The following is a 23,170-nucleotide window of genomic DNA, read 5'->3' as shown; positions in this document are numbered from 1 at the left end:
ACTTCCCTCCATCTGCCTCTTTATACTTCACTCCAGGGGGAAGCCTCAATTAACTAGTGCCTGTAAAGTGCAGACTGAAGAGTCTGAGTCAGTGATTGCCATTAAATTAACAGCCTCCATCAAAATATTCAAAATTTAGAGCAGATCTGAGTAAAACTGATGAGACGCAGCATGTCTTGAAGGGTTCGTGAACTGATTAACATTTAAAGAACAGTGTTCCTTAGATTGTTTTTTATCAGAGTTCTTCAAATTTGCATGGGGTGACTTGTGATGTGTGTCCTGCAGCCGCAGGGTGTGAAGCTCATACAGAGCAGTAGGGTTGGGCAATCACGGCTTTCTACGGTCTGTTATTTCTTTATAGCAGACCGTTGCTAAGTATTACAGACCGTTGCTATGGGCGCAGTTCTGATATCGGACTCTGGCGGACTGTTTTTGTGTCAAATTATTGGTTTCTTAATTAAGTAGCCGTGTAATAAGCGGGATAATGTACAGCAGGCGGGTCATTGTTGTGAAATAACAATGGGGGTCCACCTCGACGCGAAGCCGCATCGCCCTGTCGGGGATTATTTCACAACAATGACCGGCTCGCTGTACATTATCCCTTACATATAGCATGTTTTCTGGTAATTCAATAAATAAATCTATATAAAATAATCACATGGTAAACCATAAGTTTATATTCCTGTGTGAATTAAATACTTGACAAAATGAAAAGTACTGAGTATTTTCTCATTGTAAGAACTTGAGTGCAAAAAGAACAGGAGAGTTTTAAGTGAAATTATAGAGAAAAAATAACTAAATACAGGCCGAGCCCATATTGCGACAGAAATGAAAAACATATATGATAGACATTTCTATATCATTTTGATGGTATATATTGTAATATTTCCCAGCCCTACACAGCAGCAGTGGAAACGCGTTGCAACACAGTGTGAAAGCCACAACAAGAACAGTGTTACTCTGGTTTTAATAAAGAAACTGTTGTTCAGCTGACTAATATAATGAAGGTCTTTGAATGATGAACTTAGTGTGACATTTCCGGTGTTCTTGAGCTGTCTCTCAGACTGTTTGTGTCAATCCCTCTCTCAATCTCTCTCTCAAATTCAAAGGGGCTTTATTGACATGAAAGTTTCAAGAGCAATTTTGCCAAAGCATCATTTGGTCGAGGACAGCAATTATTAGGGCTGACCTCGACCAAAGAAATTCTTAGTCGAGTAACACTCATACAATTTTGTCGACTAATCGATTAGTTGATTTAATCGACGGATCTTTAAATCTTGTGTTTACAAGAGATGTGCTCATAAGTTTCTCGGACATATGTCATTCAGCATGAAAAAAGCATTAAAAACAACTTATTAACTAAAGAAATCTTAAATGACAAAGACCGAAACGGTCAATTAGTCGTCTAATCGTTATCCACAATGTAGGAAAACAATACAAATACATAATAATGCCGTGCTACTTTCCTCATTTCTATCTACAAAAACTGCAATTCTCCCTCAAAGCTAATCATGAGAAACCTCCCACTACTGCATCTGTAAAAGCTGCAAGAAGTCCAGCGTTGACAGACATACAGTACAGCCCTATGAGGCCATATGATGAAACCTATGATGTAATGTGCACTTAAAGCATTACTGAAAGGCTGCAAATGGGACCCTGTTTTTCAGTTGTTACATTACTACATACTGCACATGTGAAAACATATTTCATATCAAACAGCTTTAAAGTAAGAGAAAAAAGATTCCATGAATTACAATCACACACAAGCACAAAACCAATGGCTGCACTGTTACATCACATGGAAATGCAAGTCTTTACTTTTATACAGTTAGCCCACATTCAGCCTTCTGCATCGTTGAAGCAGAGCCGGCTTAAGGCAAAGGCCATATAGGCTGTTGCCTAGGGGGTCTTCTGGGGGGTGCTGGTCACCCTCTAAAGATAAATAATAATGACAAAAAATGTCAGTGGGCGCCCTTTCTCATTTTCTGCACTGAGGTAACAAATAAACACATAAAGAAAGAAAGAAATGAATACCTGTTTCACCCCTCTCGTTGTGCTGAAACAGACTAAACTTTTAAGCCAATAATATCAGGGACCAATTGTTTATTTATATTATAATAAATAGTTATCTATGAAAATAAAAATCGTAATTTTTGTCTTAAAACCATTATGATATCTGATGAGTGTTGCGGTTTACGGGGCTAGGGTTATTGTTCTGAGGGGTTGAACCCTAACCCTAACCCTAGAGTGGTTGAAAACTTGGGTGGTTAAAAAACCCTTAAAACTCCGACCCTGGCCGATATTCTGTCTTTCAGAGGTTGTTGCGGGCTGAAACATGAAAACCTAAGGAATCCATTGGTATCAACCATGTCATGCTAGCTTGTCGGGAAGATACAAAGTTACACAAAATTTTGGCAAGAAAAAACTGGCAAGGTGATTTTCAAAGGGGTCCCTTGACCTCTGACCTCAAGATATGTGAATGAAAATGGGTTCTATGGGTACCCACGAGTCTCCCCTTTACAGACATGCCCACTTTATGATAATCACATGCAGTTTAGGGCAAAAAACAAGCAGTCAGAAAATGACCTGTGGTGACCTCTAGGATAATCACAGCCTCATAAAACTTTACAACCACAAACTAGAGACCTAGAGCATTCAGAGGATGGATGGCTTTCCTATGTAGATTGACAATAAGGGAGTTTCTGAGCAGTTTCCAGAACAGAAGTGCTCGCCATCCAATCGCCGAAAATGCAATTCTTGCAGAAATCTCCAAATGTCAAAAGTTTTTGATACCAAATCACAGCATGGATTTTTCTATGGTGTTCCTCAAGGTCTTGGTGTCTTAATGTGGTATTTTGGATGGATTATTGATCATTTTTATCAATTCACAAATGGTAAAAAAAAAAAATTTGTTAAATTAGGCACCAAATCTTTGCAACAAATGGTATCAATCTGATAATTGCTGCAACAATTTATGAGACATAACAGAGCATGGGAAAGACCATCAATTCTGCATTCATCATGTTCTACGCTCTTTAACACTTTCAGGATTTATTTGAATAGATTAATTTATTAATTCATTGTTATTTCTTATTAATGACTGGAACAACTTGACACACAGTGCTGACCTGCAGCTCAAATTAACCTCCAGGTTCAGCTTTCAGATGATGTATACCACCTCTATGTGACATCTACTGTTGACTATTTATCTACCCCTGAACATCCTCAGTCTCCCACCTTTAGTCCTCTAAAAAGAGGGCGGAATGATAAGTAAAGGGGTTAACTTTGATATACTTCTGTCAATTTTACTAGAATCTGTTTTAATAAAGATTAATGCAAGTTCATTAAAAGGTTAAAAAAAGAAGAAAAATAACCCCCAATAATATACTTTATATTAGTTAATATTTACATATAGGCTACTAGTAAATAGCAAAAAAAAAATACCATAAATAACGACAATGTTACCAAAACCTGGTGTTTGGCACACAACAGGTAGGCAATGCAAATCAATCCAGAGCGCAGCAGGCTCATTACGCACACACAATACGCAAAGAAAACGCAAGATAAAGGCAACAAGCAGCCTCCTAATAAAGACCCCCCAGGTTTTGGGGAGTTAATGATCAATTAAAGCGCACGGTGAGAGCTGAGAGCTGAGCCTACTGTACCTTTCACTGTGGAGGAGGCGACTGCGAGGAGGAGCAGCAGATTCACTGAGTCCATGTTGAACCGAGGAGCGACCAGTGAGAGCAGAGACACTCTCAGCTCATCTGTGAACCTGCCGGGATGCGAGGATGATCATACTGTGGGTGGTTGTGTGTGGGTGTGGGTGTGTGTGTGTGGTTGTGTGGTTGTCTGTGTGTGTGTGTGGGTCTATTAAATAACTCCTCCTCCTAATGAATAGCTGCTGTTTGGCAGGACAGACATGAGATGTGTAGCAGCATTAGGACTCATACAGTAGGACAGTTTGCCTCTCTGCTTGACCATGCTCCTACTGATAGAGGAAAACACTAGTTCTGTATATACTACATACTGTAGAGTAGTCTATGTTTAGAAACGTACAAACATGTCTAGTCCATCTCCATATGGAACATACTGTTGCTGCAAATGCATGTTTTTGTCTATTAGTCACTAACTAGGCCTAATAGAGCCTAATCTGCTTGTCCACTGCATCACTTTTCTAGTTTAAAGAGTTTGAAAGATGATGCACAGGGATGCTGAAAAAGTTGTACAGCGTCATAATTAATTAATTACTTAGTTTAGTTAAAGTCAGAATGGGACAAATGGAGCATTCACTAACTGGTGACCACATTGGTGAATACATTTAAAATCATTTACAGTGCAGTAGTGTTGCATATTTTTTTGTTTTTTCCTTAACTTATCCACTATGTTAAAAAGTAAGGGTTGGTTATATAATTTTAATTGATTTATTATTTTATAATATTTAATTATATATATTTATATTTATTCCCGTCTTGTTTTTTTATTTTTATATTATTAGGCTATTATTATTTGTCTTAATATTAATTTTTCCTTTTTCTTTTTGTCATTAAATTGAATCAGAATCAGTTTTTATTCGACAAGTACACACATACAAGGACTTTGACTTTGGTTTTATGCATCTCTCTAAGCGTACTTACACAAAAATTTAAATAAAAGCTAGGAACAGACAACAAAGCTGGACAAATAAAGGTGGGGAACAGACAGGAATGTTATGTATACAAGTAGTGGAAAACAATAGGTGTATATGAAAATATTTTATGTATATAGGCTATATTTAAAGCACCAATGACCAACAATAAAATAAGAATAAAATAAAAATGTGTATGTTGTAATGTCTAAATGGTATGTGGGATCAGGGGGGACAAAATGAAAAAATAATTAAATAATAATAGAAAAAATCATTGTACCTGCTAAATGAATAAATACATATTACCAAAAAAAGTTGTACAGCATCACACTGAGCTACAATACATGAACTTTTTGCAAAAAAAGCTGACATCTGCTGGCGACTGAACAGAATTACAGCTGTATTTTGAAAGTTTAGTTGATGCATGGATACTTCTTTTTCTGCTGTTTATCAGTCTAATTTTGTAAGAACTGCACATATTCTTTGATGTTTACAGATACTCTGACTGCTACTTCCTGTCCCCAACAAATGTGTTTACCACAGTCAAAGTCAGGGAGACTCAGCTGCTCAGATTGTTTTGTGGTCCAAGGTCATCGATCTCATTTTTGACCTCAGTTCTTAAAAAACAGAACAAAAAAAAATCTATATCAACAATACGCAACATGATGCAGGGAACACTTCACCCTGGATGGTTGGATGGTGCATCCTCCACCTCTACAGCACCTGTATCACCATACAGCCAGATTAGAGACAAATACACAACCAACAATACCACAATAAAATAGGTGTCCTGAACGGGTGGTTAACCTTCACTACACGTGCATGAGCTGATATCTGCATAAACACGCTGTACCTGAAGGTAAACACAAATATAAATGTAATTTGCCCTCTGATGTGTTTGTTTTGGATCGTGGCGACTAATTTAATGGCGCTATATATTCTGCTCGAGACAGGTTTGAAAAGAGTTGATTAAAAGGTAGTGAGGCTAGTGTATGTGCCCTGCATGTCAAATGATATGCTTCCTCAGCCCGTGACAAGGATGTACTGTAGTCACATGATAATTACTCTGCCGAACACATTTAATCATGCTTTTATCAGTGTGGCAGAGTAATTAAATGTATACAAAAGTCAAAATGTTATTAGACTGCTAATAAGGTTTTGGTCATGTGCCTGTGTGTGTGTGACAATATTATTAATATTTAACCATCTAAATGTTGCTTACTAGTCTTGTCAGGAATATGAGGCTTTACTGTCAATGTTTATCAATTAATTAATCAATGACACTTTATTTGTACAGCACCTTTCATACAGGTTAGTGCAGTTCTAAGTGCTTCACAGATGACTGACAAGCCGAAAATAAGACAGAACAATGTGAACCATGAAAATAACAGGAAAGGCGAAACAGTTCAGCAATTTAACAATTTGATAATTTGAGACCAATGCACGTGAGACAATAAAATTATAAAAAATGTATTTAAAAAAAGAATTAAATCTATAATAATGGTAATAGTAGTAAAACAGTGTGAAGTAAAAACTAGATTAATAAAATAATAAAATAGAATAAAATTACGCAATTTAAATACAATAAAATAAGTGATTAATAAAATATCAATAAAATAGAATAAATTATACAAATTTAATGCAATAAAATAAGTAATTAATAAAATGTATAATAAAATAGAATAAAATTATACAACTTAAATACAATAAAATAACAATAAAATAGAATAAAATCATACAACTTAAATACAATAAAATAAGTGAATAAAATAATAACCATTCTTAATCAAAGGCCTGGCTGAACAGGTTTACATTTAAAGATTTAATAATAGTGTTTCATCCATTTTCTGTTAATGGAGTTGTATGTATTTAATAAAGGCTTTTGATACTTTAATCTCTAAAAATGTAAAAATGATTGTCAAGATTGTCACTCTGAGCTCCAGTTGGACCTCCACCCTCCATCACGGCGTCTATTTAAATCAAATAAGGGGATGTTGCTTGTGGCAAAAGGCTTGTTAACAGAAACAAGTGAGGCATGTCAGATTTAGGAGCCAGGACGACTATCAGGAACTGTAGTTTCAAAAGTGACAGTGCTTTAACAGTTAAGCTGCTAAAGATTCAAATTTGCATCCAAAACTCAGCATGCTGCTGAACTATTTTACATGATTGTGTCGATATTACCTCGTCATTATATATTCACACGTTTTAGACTGCCTTCCCTAAAAACTATAGGAGACCAAACATCTGTAATCCTCCCAGGCTACAGAGGCAATTAGCAATGTGAAGTTGTTAGTCTCAGTTCTCGATGCTGAATAATGAATTGATGTAGGCTGCTTACATGTTGAGATTAGTAAAAGCTGTTTATGCATAAGTGAGCTAAAACTGGACAGTTTAAAACAAAGAGCAGCTTTTGTTGTTTTGTTAACTCCTCAGAGAACACAGATCCTTTCATACTGCTGCTTTCAACTGAGCAGCATACAACAGATGGTTGAATCATTATTAATAGCATTCCCCACAACAGGAGGTATTGTCTCAACGGACTACTTCTAATAACAAGACTGTAAATCAACAAAAAGCATTACTTTGGTTACATATTCCATGATTACCTGTTTGCTTCACAAATGTTGTACTAAAGAAGTAAATAAATTAAAATATTGGGACTGAGGGTTAGTAGACAGACAGAGGAACCGTATGCCTTTTGACATGTAACAGTAAAAACAAAAGCATAGGTGTAATTAATAAAATGAATTGGCTACCCCAACCTCCATGGCTACTATATGGAGCTGTAAGCCACTGGAATAATAAAAGATTTGCAATGTTTAATTTTTGACCTTTTGACCTCTTCTCAAACCACAGTTTGGGCGTTTGCAGACTGTTTTATTGACACCTCCCTCTCTCTCATTTTGCACCTGATAAGGTGGGGCAAGTTACCTTCATCACTGTTATTGGTACATTCACTTGGGCGACCTCATGTAACTCCCAGCGTGGCGCCGCCCAGTGTCAACCTGAGGAGAGTAAACAGTAATGGAGAACACCTGTGTTAGTGTGCTGGTCTTGTGTCTGTTCCCCCTTGAATGATGTTTCCTTTATTTTCAAATAGTGTTACCTGTGGTGATACTACATGCGGTTCATGTTTGGACTCAAGTTAGGTTATGGGTAGGTGTCATTGGATGGGGTTAGGGACACAATTTTATTTTTCAAATTATGAATTATAGAGTGCTGCAGGAATGAGTCATAAAACCCGGAAATGAGTTAGCATTTTTACACTTCCGGTCCCCTCGTCTCAAAGTCACTGTTTTTTTAAAAATAGATTTTTGGTTAGATGCCTGAAATAAGGTCTGTGGTTAATACAAGCTTAAGAAAACGTTTTGTTCTACGACATAAAATACATCAGTAAATACCCCACTCATGAAATTTGAAGCTTTTAGGTGTCTTAAAAAAGGTGTTTTTTTTTTTACTAGTGGCTAAATGAGACTACTAAAAGTCATCACGCTGAACAGTAGTCTGCCTTTTGCTTAGTGGTGGTGTTGTGTCATGTGACTGTGGTGTAGTTTGTTTATAGCCTAACGTTAGCTTTTTACTTCTGGCGATTGCATTTATACTTCAAAAATCATAAAAGTGGTATTCATTTGTGAATATTATATTGTTGATAATAAACGTTTGTTTGCCACAGAGCTTATTTTCTGCAATAATCCAAAATCCAACAAAAAAATCCCACTGTCTTTTTGTTGCGGGAACTGGTGCGATGCTACCTTCTGGGTTGGCCTACAAAAATGTCATCCTTGCAGCACTCTATTAATTCAGGATATGGAAATATAATTATTGATTTTAAAATGCAATGATATTTTTTATTAATTTTTTTATTTTGTTTTAAAGCAGAGTATAAATGCAATTTTTATAATATATAATAATCAGAATCAGAATTGTGTAAGAGGTATACACTAGGAATTTGCTTTGTTTTTGTTGGTGCAAATAAGCAGTATAATAACAAAGAATTGATAAAAACGTTAGAATAAAATAAAATAAGAATAAAACAAATTAAATTCTACCAATATACAATATATGCTATAAACAAAAATAAACATGATATAAACTATATAATTAATATAATTATTATATTACTATAATAATTGTTATTATAGCAATATAATAATAATATAATAATTATTATTATGAATTATAATTAAGCACTGAACATTTCTATAATAAATCCAGCTCACTTCAAGCCCCATACTGCACAGCTTTGGCAAAGTAGAACATGTTTTTGATTTGTTTTTAATTTGGGTTGAAGTTGGTGAGTTTGCCTACCAGTCATGACTCAGGGTTAACGCTGCCCTCGACAAGGCTGCTGCGCTGTGATTGGTGGATGAGGCGGTGAGGCGGGAACAAGGCGGACACCAGGAAATGGTTGGTAGTGACAGACAGCAAGATGATGATTACTGTAGAACTAACTAAACCAACGATGGCTGTCAACACGGAGCCGCCGAAAGCAGATGACACGGAGCCGAAAATACGAAAACGTAGAGGCACCGAAACGAAAACACATACTAGGTTTGTAAACTTCATTCACGTTAGGCTGACGTTTCACGTTATTACGTTATTACGTTATTAACGGACACTGGAGGCGGCGCGACTGCAGACAAAGTTAACGGTTGGACACGCGAATAACGGGCGCAGATTCGAAGGTGTAACCATAGTAACTGTCTTAACTTCCAGGCTCATATCAACGTGTTTGTTGTCAAGTAGCCGTTTGTGGTTAATAAACAGGAACTGACTGCATAAACACTGGGTTGCATTGGCAGATATAAATAGATGTGCTGCTACTGGAGGTTGTGGTTAGCTTCAGTCAGTCTTTGGCCTTTCTATCACATGACTGAACCACCTGTTACACACCTTGACGCCACAATGCATATTTGCACCTACAACAACAATGGAACAGACCCCAGATGCCCGTTTGTGTGTGTGAAGGAATGCTGCTGGATGACGGGCTCATACTCTTACAGCTGATATTAGGCAGACATAATGCACACAGTGCACTTTAGACTAAGCTACTGGAGTTACCCTGCACTACACTCATTTTAACAGTCTCTTCTGCTCTATATTCACTTTTAATAGTCCTGTATCACAGCTGTTACCCTGCACTATATTCACTTTTAACAGTTTTTCTTCATCTCCTTGTATTTTTATATCTGGTATATTTCTTTGTACTTTGCACTACTAACTTTTTAACTGCCTTTTTACTAACATGTTTTTCACTATGGAACTGTGATGCTGGAAACTTGAATTTCCCTCGGGATCAATAAAGTTACTATCTATCTATCTATCTATCTATTAAAAAGCACCTCACTGTATTTTAGTATTTTGCCAATTAACTCTACAGGTTTTGCTGGTGCCTGTTGGGGGGATGAGATGCAGATCCATGGAAGCTGTATATAGGTCCCTTCCTCGGTTGGAAATGAATGATCTCTTTCTGGCCTCAGTATGCTTGTGTGCAGCAAACCAAACACACTTCCAATAAACAGCAGTTTGCCTTTGAGATTTTAAGTGGAAGTAATTGTGAAACTGTGAAAACAGCATTGGTCAACAAATTGAATGATGTTGACCAATGCTGAAATCAGAAAAAGATGAGATACCATAAACAAGATTTAGACAAATAAAACAAACAAATAAGATACAGCAAATTAGGGATGCACCAATTATGATATTCTGGGCTGATACCGGTTTAAAATAACGATTTGGCTGTTACCAGTCTTTTGTTTATTTTGTTTTTGCTGTTTTTTATTCCCCTGTTATGCCAGGGAAACACAGACCTTGTCATAAATAAATATCTGAGCTGTTTCAAAGTCGTTCAGCATTTCATTACAGTGTCTTCGAATGAGCACAAATTCAATCATACACATTTATGAAACAAACTTTAATATAACTTTGTTTCACATGAAAAATATTATATATATATATTTTTTAAATATCTGCTTCAAAAGCCTTTTTAGCTGCTTTAGCTGTTTCAGTACTTACAGCCCAACAAAAATATTAGTTTTGTGAAACATAAACTAAATGTAAATGTATAAGCGATTGGAAGCAGTGTTTCTCACACATAGACTTTACTTGGGCGGGCCATCCATACCTTAAAACACAACATTTAGCCAGCACAAAATTGATCCAGCTTTGGTCCAAGTTTACTTCCTGTCAGCTACTGCATTAGCAAACATTGCGACAGGAAATACAAAGGGGACCATTTATAATGTTTATGTTGTCAAGTTTGAAAAGGTGTATTGGGAGAAATGAAATATAATATTAATAACTATGTTTTCTATATACAGATCTGACAAAATGGCAGATATAACAATTGATGCCTTAAAATGAAACTTGTGAAGTCATGTTTACAACAAGGGAAGTCGTGTACACAATATGCTTGGCGTTCAAGTGGCTAAGTCGTGAGAACACCGCTGCTAAGGAACAGCAATATTAACGTTACTGTTGGCTAAAATTGAGCAAGCTAGTAAGCGGGTAACATAACGCAGTAAATGCAAAGGCATAATGTCAGAGGAAAAAGATGAGGCCGTTGGGAATATCAACATTTTCCTCAGACATATTATATAATTACAGAGAAAAACAATATACGACTAAAATTACAACATATTAACTTATAATGTACTGAAAAATGAGTTTCCTTCGCTATTTCTGACAACGTCAACAAACACGTCATAAGACGTGCACTCGGAGCTTTCAAAATCTGCGCATACCATCTTTGTATACACATGATTATTGCTAAGCAAAGTGCATAGTTACCTTTTATATGACGGATGTGGTCAAACACTTAAAATAGGAATAAAGTATATATTTTATATGTTTCTCTCTTTTTTTCATTTTTCATTTTTCATTTTTTATTTTGTTTTTTGCAAGTAGTTAATCATGTTTTAACATTATTTTTAATTATTTTTTTCCCCTTTTTTGTCTTTGGACTTCATGCCTCTGCTATGACTTGCTGATATTCTTATATGTTGTGAGGATACATATGTCACTGCCCAATGTTATGTTGTGTATAAGAAAATTCAAATAAATAGATTGCAGCCATAAAATAGTAATAAAGTAGATAAGCAAAAAGCAGCAAAGATCACCGTGTGTTTTAACCTGAATTTACTGCAGTAGTAAACACTATGTAGTAAACCTTACTTTACTACAGTATTCCCAACATGTCTATTAAACGTTCAACCTCTGTGCTGCCCTTTGCTTTTGTAATGTTGCTTCATTTCAGCAACTTACACTGTAACACAATGTCTGTTTGACAGCACTCCTGATGGTTTGAAGGAAAATGTGCCAGAGCAGGAAAATAAGCACTTCCACTTTGACCTGTGGCTCTGCCTGACACTGCAGAACTGGATACTGGACTTTGGAAGGCCTATTGTCACGGTAAGGAGCATCAATGCACGTTTCACTCACCTCATGCAGTTTTAAATAGTGCAAAACAAAATGACATTTCACACAGCAATGAACACCAAATTGTTTCTTGGTGTCATCATATATGTATTAGATTATCGTTCCTGTGGAGTGGTTTCCCCTCAACAGGCCCGGTGTTGGAGACTACTTCCACATGGCCTATAACGTCATAACACCATTCCTAATGCTCAAGGTAAGTGTTAACACAACAAAGTGTTTGACACTAATAATATTCAGTATGAGACAATAAAGTTACTCTCACAGTATATCTAAAAAATGTCATAATGTAATCATGCATTTTGTTTTGCTTTTCTTCTCCATATAAGACCGATTAAGCCCAAACGTGAGTGAACACATAATTTCCTAATGAAATAGCTTTTACATTTTAAAAGCAGGCCTTCCATGGTAGCCACCAGAACAAAACATGTAAACAGACTACCTACTAACACTAACCAATCAACAGACGGGTATAATAGACCCCAGCATGGACACGAGTGCTGCTAGTGACAAAGAGCACAAAAACATTTTTCATTTCATATCAGGAAATCACTTTGCTCTCCATGACATTCATATGAGCAATACAGAACATATTTGCAGCACAACCAGTTGCTTTAAGACACGGTTAACACTAGGGGCCAATTATGAATGACATTTTACTGCTGCATATCAATTATGCTGAAAGTCTTACATTCCTGATAGGTTCCCTGACAGTGATTGGTTCACTGCGGGTCGCCTTTGCACTCTTATTCCATCACTGCAGGGAAACCTGACATGACTGAATAAGAAATATTTTACATACACTCTGTATGTAGCCTGCTGAAGCCTTTTTTTCTGTCTCTTTCATGTGAAAATAAAAGGGCGGTCCTCAAACAAAGAAATTCTTAGTCGACCAACACTCATATGATTTTGTCAACTAATCGCTTAGTTGATTTAATCAACAGGGGTCTCATTTATAACCGTTGCGTACGCACAAAACGGGGCCACTTCCCACGCAACAGTTGTGATCTATAAAAACAAACTTGACGGGAGAATGTGCGCACCGGTACGGAAACTTTGACCCATGCGTACGCATGTTATGGAGGCACCGAGGCAGGGGAAACTGGAGACGCAGATGAATTGAAGCCAGACTGTAGACATTAAATGTCATTATACCTATAATGATGCCTCTCACACATTTAATTTCACTTCATACTTATATCCACTTTATCATAAACATTTAAAACAGCAGTGTTCTTTGTGCTAGTGGGCCATAACTATTCCATAAGCACCTTACAAATGTGAAAGATAAACTCAAACCCCAAAGCAAATTCCGCTCAATATCTCATCAGCGCTGTCTCCATCACGTCCTCCACCTCTGGAGCTCAGAGGAGAGGACCGGACTACCGACAGTCGCAGTCAGCTGTGCTGTGGAGCAGCTGTTGAAATCATCATCATAGGTTGTATAAATCCAAGATTATATCAAATAGCATTAAAGAATGGCAGAACATGAGCGCCAACAGTTTTAATAATATCTTCTAATAGTGTGCAGATATCACCAAGTACCATATTCGTTTTCATAAAGTTGTTGTGTAAAATCGCTGCAGTGATGACATGACTTATTAATTTATGTATGGTTTATTAGATAGGGACAGATACAGTATACATATTCAAAATGAAAACAACTATCCGATGCAACTATCAGACTGTCTCCAGTGCGCCACTGCGGTGCGCCACTCTGCCTCCTCCAGTCACCTCCACCCGGCACATCTTCACCACTATGGATTGTGTAAATTAACAAAGTGTGTAAATGAAGCCAGTGACAGCTCTCACACAATCGTTACTCTCCATATCCTCATTATCATTATCAGTCCTAATCATAATGCAGGACAAGTTCACCATAACCTAAATAAATAAATAAATAGTGTACACCTGTCAAACTTCCTTTTTCTAATGATATCCAGGTGGGGGATATTACTGACTGTCTTGATCACTTTAAGTGAATGGATCAGTCTGATTGCTGTAAATATATAAACACAGCGGTGAGACTCGGAACATGCTGCATGGTGCTGGTGGATATACCGGCACTGTGAGGACTACGTGACGTGAATGAGAGAATCAGGAGGGAACGAGGGTTCAGAGACCTCCTCACCTACAAGCTCCTCCATCTCTGTGTCAGAAAAACTCCTTTTATCTGTCTTCCTCTCGGTAGTCGCCGTGATTCACCGTAAAGAACCACTGATCAACATGCTCATTCACATGCAGAAACATTCATGAGGTGCTTTGCATCGACCATTTATGGTTGAAAGTGGGCGTGTAGTGGGCGGAATATGAGGCGGATTCACGTGCGCACATTTCCAGGTGGAGTGTGATTTATAAAGGGAACATTGCGTGCAGGTGTGCGTACGCACGGTTTATAAGTCTGATTTTTTTTTGCCGTACGCCATTTTCGGCTTTTGTGCGCATGTACATTTTTAGTATGGATCCTATGCACTGTTTTATAAATGAGACCCCAGATCTGGGAAACTGAGTTTCTCCACAAAGAATCACACAAAAGCACCACTTTAAATCTTGTGTTTACCAGAGGTGTGCTCATAAGTTTCTTGGAAATAAGTCATTCAGCAAGAAAAAAGCATAAAAAAATCTACTAAAGAAAACTTAGTTGACTAAGACCAAAATGACCGATTAGTTGACTAATTGACTAAGGGGCATCCCTAGAATATAATCATAGTGTAGCAAACCCTGGGTTAAGTGAGCCGGTTGATTATCAGCTTTATGAGACGGGTTATCCGACATGTTAATGGTATTCTTAGTGAAGCCTACTGGTACTGTAACTCTAAGCTGCCTGACTACATTAGGTGATACAGGCCCTTTTTGGTTCGCCTCGGTTCACGTTGGGTATCAAAATGCCCTCAGTAAAGATGTTGTGCATTGTTTTCCTATTGCTGATTTTTCTAATGCTAAATTGACACTTGACACAAAGTTATAAGGTAGCCCAAAGTGACATACCTGCTTTTCAAGGCACATTGGTGTGGTTCTTCCACACAACCACAAAGACCTGGGGAGGGATTCCTGAATGTCTGCAGTCTGCCACATCATAGCACTGACAAGAACTGCAGAGAGAAATGGGAAGAAAACAGGCTGAAATATCTGAAATAAAGCAAGTTACGTGCTTTTCTTAAAGGAACGGTGTGTAGCATTTAGGGAGATCTATTAGCAGAAATGGAATACAATATTCATAACTATGTTTCCATTAGTGTATAATCACCTGAAACTAAGAATTGTGTTTTTGTTAGCTTAGAATGAGCCCTTCATATCTACATAGGGATCGGTTCCTCTTCAAGGAGTCCGCCATGTTGCTCAAACCAAACACTGGCTCTAGAGAGAGCCTTTCACGTCTTTATGTTACCTGAAGAACACTGACTGTAGACACGCTTATGAAACTGCGGTAACGTGAGCCGCAGAGTGCAAAACCTTGGTACCGCCAGCCACCGTCTGACGTTGCTCTTAAAGTAGTGTTATTATTGTAAGGATGGCGAACAGCGTTATCACGGTTGGCGGCTCACGTTACCGCAGTCTTGTAACTAAAACAATTGAAGCAGTAATGGATAAGTTGGTGTCATATATACCGAATGTGTGTGTTACTCCTCCATTCAGCTGATTAAGCGCAGTCCCAAAGTGCTGCCTCGCTCAGCGGTCTACCTCTGCATCATCATTTTTGTCATGGGAGCCAGCATCCACCTGGTGGGAGACTCCATCAACCATCGGCTCATCCTGAGCGACTACCGGCTCCACCTGTCAGTCAGAGAGAACCCCATCATGAGAGACCTCAAACCGGCCTCACTGGTGAGTGTATGATTTGTTTAAGTAGAGTGGGGTACAGTTTTATTCCATGATGATACCCTGAGAAAATTGCCAAAATCTTGTCAGATTTCCTTTTCAGTATTTCTTTCTGCTGGTCATGTTTGGCTAGTGGGTGATACAACTACTGGTCCCTATACACATTTTACACAATTTATTCATATATTTTGTTTATTACCTGTCATAATGTCATACAACAAAAATCTGTTTGTGTTGCTTGTCGTGACTCCAGAGACAGTTCAGTGCCTTAGAAAAAGAAAAGAAAAAGAGCTTTTCTTGTCCGCCTATGACACAAACTGACAACAACACGCCACACAAAACATCAGTATCGTCATACTTGTTTGATCGAGCAGAATTGATACCGCTGTGCAGGAGTGTTGCTTATTTTTCTCTCTGCTCTGTCATTGCTATCACATCTGTTTTTGTCATCCTGGTTCCCGTACTAAACACAGAGCATCATACCTTTGACAATGATGTGGTTGTCAACAAGATATTAAAGGTTGATGTTTGGCACATCTGGGGCAGGATAGAAGGAGGCAGGACTATTACAGTATATAGACCTTTTCAAACTTAACATAAACATTCTAAATGGGCCCCTTTGTATTTCCTGTTGCAGTCTTCGTTAATGCAGTAGCTGACAGGAAATAATCTTGGACTAAAGCTGTTGCTCTAGCAACAGAATGGCAATGAAAAGTTCTATGGATCATTTCAAAGTTGTTGATGTATATTTTCTGTTGCAGTGTATGTTAATGACATAAGCTGACAGGAAGTAAACATGTACCCAAGCTGTTGCCGAGCAATGTCATTCCATTGAAACGGTCTATTTGTTCATGTTAAGACTGGCAATGGCTTGATTTGACCCCAAGCTCTGAAGGTTGAGGTCTTGTTGTATCTCTCTCTACTGCTTCCTGGCCAGTGGTGCAACCATTAGTATGACTGTCAGTACGAGAACAAAAGCAAACAAAAGGTTAAAGCTGAAGTAGGCAAGTTGGAACAAATACAATTTAACTCTATCCTGTCACTATATGGATAGAGTTACTATATCCTGACAGTAGTGCATGAGACGGATAATCTGGAAAAAATCACGTGCCTCTGTGTCCTCCGGTGCTCCTAATGACATCTGCAAGATTTCACAAACCGGAGGAAAACAACCAATCAGAGCCAAGCTGGAGCCTGCCATCTCTGAGCAGCTGTCACTTACTCGCTAAGTCTGATCAAACGGTCAAACTAGGCAGCGCTGATGAAATATGAATCAACATTCTGTTACTGTAATGCCTATTTCTCGCCTCAAATGTTTTCAGAAACATCTTGTAGTGTACTGTTAAACTGTAGAAATGTGACCCGGCAGCAATGTTGAGATCTGTTGAGGAAATACCAAGCAACGCCCACCAGCCGGAGCAAACTTTCTCATTTTACAGCTAAACAGTACACTACAAGATGTTTCTGAAAACTGAGAAATAGGCATTACAGTAACAGAATATGAATTCATATTTTATCAGCGCTGCCTAGTTTGACCGTTTGAACGGAGTTCACGAGTGATTGACAGCTCCGTTGAATGAACAGCCAATCTCTCTGAAATGACTTGTGATTGGCCAAAGTCTTCCGTCACGGGCTAGATTATTTAAAGCCTGAAAACAGAGCCACGAAGAGGTGCAGAAGTCTAGTTATCTCTCAGAGCACTTGAATTACAATATGCTGAAAGATTATAATGGAATTTTTGCCCAAAAATATTCTACCTACTGCTGCTTTAATGGGAGAGATCAGGTTAAGGCCAGAAATTATAAAACATGTTTTGATGGACTGCAATAACGTGATAACTCTACAACCAACATTAATTTAAGTGTAGTTGTTCAAGAGTCTGATTCCCTACTCCCTACCATACATTTGGACCGAGACATTTGTTTTAAGTGTATTAAGAGTGGACGTTTAAGAAACCTGTTCAGGGACAAGTGATGCTGAAGCTGGAAGACATTTTTGTATTGTTTCTTCAGAGCATTTTGAGTGATAGCTCAGCGAGAGAACAGGTGCTGCAGTGACAGAATACAATAGTCTATAGTATATAGTATAGACTCTATACAGTATATAGAGTCTATTACTGATGGTGTCCTTGCATTCAGTGACCTCTTGCACAATACTTGGTGAATCATTGGTAGACTTACATGTCTTTTAGTTTGAGTTTGTCTGGTCAAGGAATAACAAAAGGGGCACAATAGGATGCAAATAAGCATCCTATTGTGCCTCTTATGTAGGTGTAATACATGTATCATTGATACCTAGATGACTTACATATGATCCAAACCCTGTTTTCAATATATCAAAACAAACTGAACTTTAATTTCAGGTATACACACTAGGAATGATGTTTTCCCGCCTGAAATTATAACTCTGAGAAGTGATTATATGGTGCTTTTAGTGCAGAGTTAGCAGTTGTTTAATTTAAGTTTTGTAAATTCAAACCAACTGTCCAATTGTTTTATTATTTGCTTGTTTTTAAGAGCAGTGCAATTAGTTTATACAAGTCTGCAGGTCTACAGTGTGTGCACTCATAATACTTTCAGATTTCATACTCATTGATGCATGTCGAAAAGCAACAATTATTTGTAATGCCTCTTTTTTCAGTTAATTACGAGGAAGCCAAGTGCATCGCTGATAGAATTTCTTTGAAGAGATTAAACGCCACATTATAAAAGTGCATGAAGAGGTCCTGAGGGGCATTGATTTAAATGTTGGAATTAATTGATTAGCACATTCACCTTTTAATGAGGATTGACCTCAGAGGAAGCAATGCAATTGTTGTTGTAATTTTATATTATCACACACACAGCTTTTAAAACTGAATGTAGATGAAGAAAGATTTGACACTAAATTTTTAATATAAATCATTTTGAAAATAAGGTACTGAACAGGGAAATAGAGCTGCAACGATTAATCGTTTAGTTGTCAACTATTAAATTAATCGCCAACTATTTTGATCATCGATTTAATCGGTTTGACTAATTTTGTAAGAAAAAAAAAGCCCAAATTCTCTGATTCCAGCTTCTTAAATGTGAATATGTTCTGATTTCTTTACTCCTCTATGACAGTAAACTGAATATCATTGAGTTGTGGACAAAATAAGAATGATCTGCAATGAAAATAACCGTTAGTTGCAGCCCTACAGGAAAATGTGAACAGCGTCAAGAGGGTTTGGGGAGTGCCTGAATAAATGTCATAGTGGAGCAAAAAGCAGGTGGGATTAATCACATATTGCAGGAGTCGATCAATACATTTTACCTTGGTGAAACGGGCGCGGTGTTTAACTAGATGGATGAAAAATGTATGGGAAAAAAACAAACAAAGTGTCTTCGGCTGCCTTGGCAAAGGAGATTCCCTCATTTCTTGTTTTGATGATGATGGCGTGAGTGCGCCGTCTAACAAGGTGCCCAACTAGGCGTTCAACTAGGTTGAGATCTGGTGAATGAATCAATCAGAAATATAACACAATATATGTAGAGAAAAATAATAAAAATAAGAAATATATACAAATATGTGCATCAAACACATAAAATATATAACCAGTGTAAATAAGTAAATGCAAAATGCTGAGAAGTGGGATATATAAAGTGTGTTAAATATAAATGCAAAAATAGTATAAATGAGAAGTGAATAAGAATATTTCTTGAAATGTACAGTATAAATGCCATATTAACTATGACTGTGAAGGCCATGTCATATGATTTACATCATATTCATACTAGAACAGTAGGTGGCACTGTTGCATAAGACCACAGTGCTTCCCTACCAACGCAGAATAACATACAGTATATTGTGCAGTTGAAACATACCTGTTCATGTTGTATTATTTGGTAACATTTAATTTATTTTTGTCCTTCCCTCACAGATTGACTCCTTTGAGCTGCTGTATTATTATGACGAACAGCTGGGACACTTGATGTGGTACGTCTTTATGATAAACTGTTTAAATGTGAATGATAAATCTGCTTGTTATGAATTTTGTGTTTTTGAAAACACATGATTTTGAGAAATCCATTAAAGTGTAGATTCAGAGAATTTGAACACAGTGGAGATCGTCATACGAGCAGTGTGCGCGTCTCCACTTCCTCCCACTGTACAAAAGTGAAGCCAAAATGATCAGGGGCTGGAGCCACGGTATCAAGGTCCCGCCCACAGACATGCCCCAGCCAATCACGAGCTGAGTACGGCCACAGCTTGTTATACCCCCACGACAATGTAGTCGGGGTTATATAGCGCTCCGCGTGTCCGTCCTTCTGTCCGTTCGCGTGTCATACTTTCGTTTCCGGAGCAGAACTCGGAGTCCAGGGTGCCCAAAATGTTTAGAGCACCCTGGACTTGAGGAAGGTGAGCTAATAACCAGCTACATTGTGCTCAATAGACTAATACCATTAGTTCCTAAAGGGCAAAACCTTTGGCCCTACTTTAGTAGGGGTCAAGCAGTGAGCGGGGGTATGTGAGCCATGCTCACTTTTGTCTTGTTAGCATGAGCCACTTAGCTGCTACGTTAGCACCACAGTAGCTGTTTGGCTAGAAAGACACATCAACTAGCCATAATATCTCAGTAAATACATTTCTGATCAAATTGACACATGTTCTATTACACATACTCGTGACGGTTATGGAAAGTTAAAGTATCATCTCCTCTCTCGTACAATACACGAGCCTGTCAATCATCACGTCTCCCCCTCTTTTTATAGCAAGTAACTCATTTAAAACCAAACGTATCAGAAAAATTAACACGTGAACATACATCAGCGTGATAAGAACTACCTAAAATGACAGAAATCGTCTTTGGGAAAATGTATTCAATGTGTACTTTGACTTTTTTAGTTTGGCTCATGTCCCATCCTCTAACATGCAGGGGGCGGGATTATGACCTATACTGCAGCCAGCCACCAGGGGGCGATCCAGATGTTTTGGCTTCACTTTTGGGGAGCTGTCATGTTGTCCATTTTTATATGCTTCAAATGTCATTTGAGAGGGTCGGATCAGAGAATGTTTGGTATTTTTTGTCACAATTTTTTACTTAAAAAATGACAGAAACAATCATTCAATTATCAAAATAGTCACAAATTATTTTTTGTTGATTGATTGATTGACTAATCATCAGTTTATCATCAATTTATTATCAGTTCTAGTAGGTTTATTTTGTTGAGTTAAATTATCTTTTGAGTGAAAAGCCGTGCCAGATTTGCATCATCCCTTTACAAAGAAATCTTGGAATCTAATCAGTCTCTGCCTCTCGTTTTGCTCTAGGTATATTCCTTTCTTCATCATTCTCTTCATGTATTTCACCGGCTGCTTCACCAAGGACAAAGAACAGAAGAAGATCCCTGTCTCGGGCTGTGTGCTGCTGGGACCCAGCGCCCTCTACTATTGGTCAGTCGCTTTCTGAAGTCTTTGAATACCTTGTGTGTCCATGAATACATGTTTTTTTTAAAGGCTGTCTTTGCAGTAGCCTGGGTGATATGAATCTATAAAGGATCAGTGAAATCTGATGGTGTTCTTTAGTAAATCCACATTTTAGAAATACCTCCCCTGTCCATGACATAAGAAGGGCTTTGTACTTGATTTCAATTTAGTTTCGTAATCAAAGATAGCGAATGGAGATCGGTATGAAAGCAGCAGTAGCAACAGATGTCCTTTATTCACACTTTTCTTCAAGAGAAGGAAAGTGTGAATAAAGGATATCTTTGACATAAAGAAAATGACATATGTCATAATAAAGTAGCATTTAGACAGAGCATTTCCTTCTGTTGTCAGATGATTGACAGTAAACAGTGTGATGTAGTGTTTGCAAATACATTGTTTACAAAAGGTCACTTACATAATGACAAAAAAGAAAGTTTGACAAAACCAATTTAAGTCGCACTGTTTACTGACTGGAACAATTTTAGTGTCTGTATTTTATATTCAACAAAATGAATATGGTTGTGTACTTTAGCACCATATGGCTTCTTTTGTGGGGATGAAAACAAGCTGTTATTTCCATCTTCACTTCGTGCAGAAATTCAAATCAATGCTGCTCTCCTCAAAAAGTCATCACTTTTTTGGAAAAGCAGTTATTTTTTATTGGAATTTAACAGCTAATGTGATGAGTGAAGTGAACATTTTCATTGTACAACAGATGTCTAAAGTTTCTTCGTTTCTTCGTTTCTTCCAGGTACTTGGTCACTGAAGGGCAAATCACTGAACTTTTCCTCCTCACCTTCCTTGCCATGGTTGGCATGGTGATACATCAACAGCGTGAAGGCCTCAGCCCAGACAGCAACGGCCTGTTCCTGCTCTGTAGTTTCAGTATTACTGTGCTGCTGGTGGTGCTGTGGGTGGCCTATCTGTGGAACGACCCGGTGCTACGTAAAAAGTACCCCGGACTCATTTATGTGCCAGAGCCCTGGTCCTACTACACCTTACATATCAAGGAGAACCATTGAGTTACATCCGGCCAGGTCTGAATACCTCTGGGTTTGAAGAAAAAAAGAGATCTGAATCAGAAGCCACTTACGTTTGTATGACCTGGCTGATTCATATCTTTTCTTTCTTCAGCAGATTTCCTGAGGGTTTGGGACCCTATTACTGTAAGTAATCAACAAGTACAGTTATTCAGAAAGGCATAGAAAGAAAGTGTATAAAAATATGATTTAAAAACAGAATACTAAATAGAAAAACTGTTTAAAAGCTATAATTTAAAGAAAAAGAATAACTTGTCTCAGGTATTTAAGGTTTCACGCTTTGACAGATTTAAATGAAATCTATATTGTCAATTCATTCAGGCAGTAGAGCTGTGAACTATCACATTTCCATATGTGGTTTTAGTGCTATTATAATCCAGCCCTACTGCCAACATGCACTCATTGACAACCTACTGTTCTTTATTTTTGTCATGATGTGTTTATTACAGTGTTCACAATGAAAAGAAGACTATTGTACAGATGCTTTTACATTATTCAAAAGGTCAAGGAAACACGAGCAGATTACTTTTGGGATACAAACAAACAATTATTTTGTTAAATTGTTACTTTGCGGATTTGTTTTTTACATGTTGAGTTCTTGTACAGTTTTGTACAGTATTGTTCCTTTGCTTAAGATGATTTTGTTGCTGGTAAAATACTGTTTAGTTACTGGCTCCTCACTGGTTCCATTTTATGTACGTTTATCTTAATTAAAATGTTGAAATTGTTCTACTACTTGCTGGTTATTACTCACATTTTTCTATTAACTTACCTTATTTGACCCCGAATGTGCTTTAAATCA

At 37.6% G+C, this 23,170-nt stretch overlaps 2 protein-coding genes across 4 annotated transcripts in view; one reads left to right on the top strand and one right to left on the bottom strand.

The window, feature by feature from the left end:
* LOC141759680 (neuronal acetylcholine receptor subunit alpha-7-like) overlaps positions 1 to 9,085 on the bottom strand; it is a 39,116-nt gene extending 30,031 nt beyond the window's left edge. Inside the window, exons 1-2 of one of the 3 annotated variants that reach the window (XM_074621974.1) lie at positions 8,936 to 9,085; positions 7,459 to 7,632 (exon numbers count right to left, since the gene is read on the bottom strand). Coding sequence is in view for 1 of the 3 variants with exons in the window: in XM_074621959.1 (XP_074478060.1) it covers positions 3,666 to 3,720 (55 nt within the window). In the remaining 2 variants the exon portion in view is untranslated. Of the gene's footprint in view, positions 1 to 3,665; positions 3,856 to 7,458; positions 7,633 to 8,935 lie in introns of those variants that run through there. The other 2 variants (XM_074621966.1, XM_074621959.1) reach the window with 2 other exon arrangements.
* On the top strand, positions 9,041 to 22,472 carry cln6a (CLN6 transmembrane ER protein a). The gene is made up of 7 exons (XM_074622037.1): positions 9,041 to 9,178; positions 11,917 to 12,037; positions 12,159 to 12,257; positions 15,698 to 15,886; positions 19,782 to 19,837; positions 21,173 to 21,295; positions 22,080 to 22,472. Exons 1-7 carry the CDS (start codon positions 9,057 to 9,059, stop codon positions 22,348 to 22,350), a joined length of 981 nt encoding a protein of 326 aa, XP_074478138.1. The 5' UTR covers positions 9,041 to 9,056; the 3' UTR covers positions 22,351 to 22,472.
* Positions 22,473 to 23,170: the final 698 nt, after the last annotated feature.

The sequence above is a fragment of the Sebastes fasciatus genome, chromosome 2, assembly GCF_043250625.1.
Source record: "Sebastes fasciatus isolate fSebFas1 chromosome 2, fSebFas1.pri, whole genome shotgun sequence".
Lineage (NCBI taxonomy): Eukaryota > Metazoa > Chordata > Actinopteri > Perciformes > Sebastidae > Sebastes > Sebastes fasciatus.
This window is presented reverse-complemented; position numbering and strand designations above follow the sequence as displayed.

What these genes read in the sequence shown, in the direction of transcription:
- cln6a (XM_074622037.1), top strand. Translation starts at nt 9,057, where the DNA reads ATGATGATTACTGTAGAACTAACTAAACCAACGATGGCTGTCAACACG. An exon ending in CACCATTCCTAATGCTCAAG is followed by an intron (nt 12,258 to 15,697) that starts GTAAGTGTTAAC and finishes TCCTCCATTCAG; the next exon opens with CTGATTAAGCGCAGTCCCAA. An exon ending in CAGCTGGGACACTTGATGTG is followed by an intron (nt 19,838 to 21,172) that starts GTACGTCTTTAT and finishes GTTTTGCTCTAG; the next exon opens with GTATATTCCTTTCTTCATCA.